At 31.0% G+C, this 3,634-nt stretch overlaps 1 protein-coding gene across 1 annotated transcript; it reads left to right on the top strand.

Moving 5' to 3' along the window:
• The first annotated feature begins 1,989 nt into the window (after positions 1–1,989).
• Positions 1,990–3,634, top strand: LOC100241728 (amino acid transporter AVT3B). The gene has a single exon (XM_002282891.4). It carries the CDS (start codon positions 2,234–2,236, stop codon positions 3,512–3,514), a length of 1,281 nt encoding a protein of 426 aa, XP_002282927.1. The 5' UTR covers positions 1,990–2,233; the 3' UTR covers positions 3,515–3,634.

Here is a 3,634-nt window from a genome sequence, read left to right as displayed (position 1 = left end):
GTTTTATATTTTATGTTCTTTCTTTTACATTTTTCCTTAAGTTATGTTTGGTTCCGAAAAATATAAAAAATAGATTTAAACTCAATAAATTATTTTTTTTTGTTATTTTAAATTTATTTTGTTTATTTTAAAATGCATAAATTTGTAATTAGTTTTAATTATGTTTATTTTTATTTAATATTTTTTTACAAAAAAATAAAATATGAGAAAATTATTTTCCTTAGTATTTTCTAATAACCAAATTTGAAAGATGATTTTCATGAAAAAAAATAAAGAAAATTAAGATTTTGCATTTAAAGTAATTTTTTTTTAAATCTTAATTTAAATCACTCTTGAAAATATTAGTGAATCATCAAATGGTTATGTGCTTATCATATCAACATTTATATATTATTTTTTTTTTTTAACGTCAAAACATGATTTTAATATTTTTTTTAAAAACATTATTTGTGTGCTAAACTCTTTTAAAATTGGGAGAATTACCCAAAAGGGTAGGCTGGGCAAAACAATTAATTATTGAGGAGGACTTTAATAGGCTTAATATACCAAAACTGTCATTTAACTAAAACTTTTAAAATTCAAATCATTTAAAGCACTTCATTTAATTTGTCAATACATTATGATACATGGGTCTCATATTTATTATATTCATTGATATTTAAATTTTAAATCAAAATTTTGGGTTTAATCTTTACAATTATATATAATTTGTTATTTAAATTTACTATTTAAAACAAAAATACTTTTAAAAAATATTTTCAAAATATCATTTATTGTTTTTTTACCTTTTTTATTTTTATTCTAATTTTTAATTTTATGAAGAAAAAAATAAGTTTTATAATTATATAATAAAAATGATTATTTTTTCATATATATATATATATATATAATATTTTTTTTTAATTTTCATATGAATTTTTTTTTCAATGCATTGGATGATGTTAATATATTTGATATGTTGAATATTAATAAGGTATAAAAGGTGATCCTCAAGATTATTACTTTTATTATAAAATACACGCACAACAAAAATATATTATAATTACAATATAAATACACTTACATTACAATAAAACCTAATTAAGAAATTTATGAATTTTTTTATAAAAATTGTAATTTTGTATGATCATACCATATTTCACAACATACCTATATCATAAATAATTTCTGAAATCAAATGAAATACTAATTTGAATTCACGTAGTTTATATATATACAAAAATTATTAAATAATTTCAAAACATTAAATAAATGTTGTTAATATATTAATACGATGTGTTAATACCAATAAAGTATGAATAAACATTTTTAGAATTATTACTTTTATAATGAAATATAGGTACGACATAAATGCATTATGCTTACAATATAAATACACTATCATTACAATATATTACAACATAATTTAATTTATTTTTATTTAATTTTTTTCACGTGCTATATTACCCAATAAATAATTGTGAGTTATTCCATTTAATAGGTGTGTGTTAGTCAATTGAATATTTATATATTATTCAATTGATAAGTGCTCATAAAAAATAATTATTTATTATATTATGATAACAAAGTTTTTAATTGTATGTTTTATATATAAAACGATATAATAACTTTAGGATATGATTTTTATTTATGAGATATTAATTTTTTTTTTTACAAGGTTATTTTAAAAATCTCAATTTTTTAAAAAAAAAAATAGCAAATTTTTAAACAGTTAATTGTTTAAAAGAGACAACAATTTTTTTAAGTTGAAAAATGTACCATTGATGATTCAATCTGTACTTATCATCATGTATGAACCCCACATCATTTATCAACCTGCACTTATCATCATATATAGGCCCCACATCATTAACAATCTCAATTTATTTCTAAATAATATAGAAAACATATTTATGAGTAAAATTGTCCTCTAAAAAAGCGAATCTTCATAGTCATTATTTTTTCTAACCCACCCATTCGGATAATTCTCCCTTTAAAATTTGAATTAAATAAAAATAAATAAATTAAATGATAAAACGATGCGTTTTGGGGAGAGATGCAGAAAGGTCTGTTCTGTTGCAGAGAAGCCAGAGATTCGAGGAGTCATGCACCATATTTTCAGCATGGGTTACTGAATCTGCTGGAAAAAAAGTTGCAGAGGGATCTGAATCCTGGGAAATCCATTGGCGGAGATTCGTAGATTCACGGATTCCCAGAACTTGCTCTCGGACCTCTTTTTCTCATCGATCCAACCATGGTTTTCAGCAAGGAAGCGAGCTCGTCCTCGCATGGCCTCAATCCTATGTCACCAGAAGAAGCGCCACTCCTTCCCAAGCTCAAGCTTCTGTCGTCTCAACCTAAGACCTTCGCCAACGTTTTCATAGCCGTCGTCGGTGCCGGCGTTCTGGGTTTGCCTTACTGTTTCAAGAGGACGGGGTGGGTCGTCAGCCTTCTGATGCTGTTCTCCGTCGCCGCTCTCACCCACCATTGTATGATGCTCCTCGTTCGCACCCGCAGAAGGCTCGAATCCGTTATGGGTTTCACGAATATTGCCTCGTTCGGCGATCTAGGGTTCATCGTTTGCGGTTCGGTCGGGAGGTTCGCCGTCGACCTCATGCTCGTTCTCTCTCAAGCTGGGTTCTGTGTTGGGTATCTCATTTTTATAGCCAATACTCTGGCTAATCTTTTCAATTCGCCCACACCCACGAATCTGCACCCGCGGATCCTGGGATTGATGCCCAAGACTGTGTACATCTGGGGGTGTATCCCCTTCCAATTGGGGTTAAACTCGATCTCAACGCTGACCCATATGGCTCCTCTGAGCATTTTCGCGGATATTGTGGATGTTGGAGCCATGGGAGTGGTGATGATTGAGGATGTGTTCATTTTCTTCAAAAACAGACCTAGTGTGGAGGCTGTTGGGAGCTTATCAATGTTCTTCTATGGCCTGGGCGTGGCTGTTTATGCCTTTGAAGGTGTGGGAATGGTTTTGCCGATAGAATCAGAAACCCAAGAGAGGGAAAAGTTTGGGAAAGTCCTGGCCTTGGCCATGGCTTCAATTTCATTGATGTACGGAGGATTTGGAGCGCTGGGCTACTTCGCATTCGGTGAAGACACAAAAGATATCATCACAGCTAACTTGGGAACAGGGTTGGTGAGCTTCTTAGTCCAACTGGGGCTCTGTGTGAATCTGTTCTTCACATTTCCATTGATGATGAACCCAGTGTATGAGGTGGTTGAGAGAAGATTGTATAATGGGAGATACTGCCTGTGGCTGAGATGGTTGCTTGTTTTGACAGTAATCTTGGTGGCATTGTTGGTTCCAAACTTCACTGATTTCTTGTCTTTGGTTGGGAGCAGTGTCTGCTGTGGATTAGGGTTTGTGTTGCCTGCTCTGTTTCATTTGATGGTGTTCAAGGAAGAAATGGGGTGGGGAGGAGTATCTTTGGATGTAGGTATTGTGGTTGTTGGTGTTGTTTTGGGGGTTTCAGGAACCTGGTATTCTCTGGTGGAGATTTTCTCTGTAAAGGTATGATATTTTTCTTATTCAATGTAAATTCTGAATTCCTACTAAACCTCAAGCCCTGCAACTGTGGAATATTGAATGATGTTTAGTTTTAAGAAATATTCAATAAAATAATTGTAGCATTTTCAA

Source organism: Vitis vinifera, chromosome 3, assembly GCF_030704535.1.
Source record: "Vitis vinifera cultivar Pinot Noir 40024 chromosome 3, ASM3070453v1".
Lineage (NCBI taxonomy): Eukaryota > Viridiplantae > Streptophyta > Magnoliopsida > Vitales > Vitaceae > Vitis > Vitis vinifera.
The sequence above is the reverse complement of the archived record's forward strand: the minus strand, read 5'-3'. Positions and strand labels throughout refer to the sequence as shown.

Bases quoted from the DNA above. Each gene is read 5' to 3' on its own strand.
- LOC100241728 (XM_002282891.4), top strand. From the start codon at position 2,234: ATGGTTTTCAGCAAGGAAGCGAGCTCGTCCTCGCATGGCCTCAATCCT.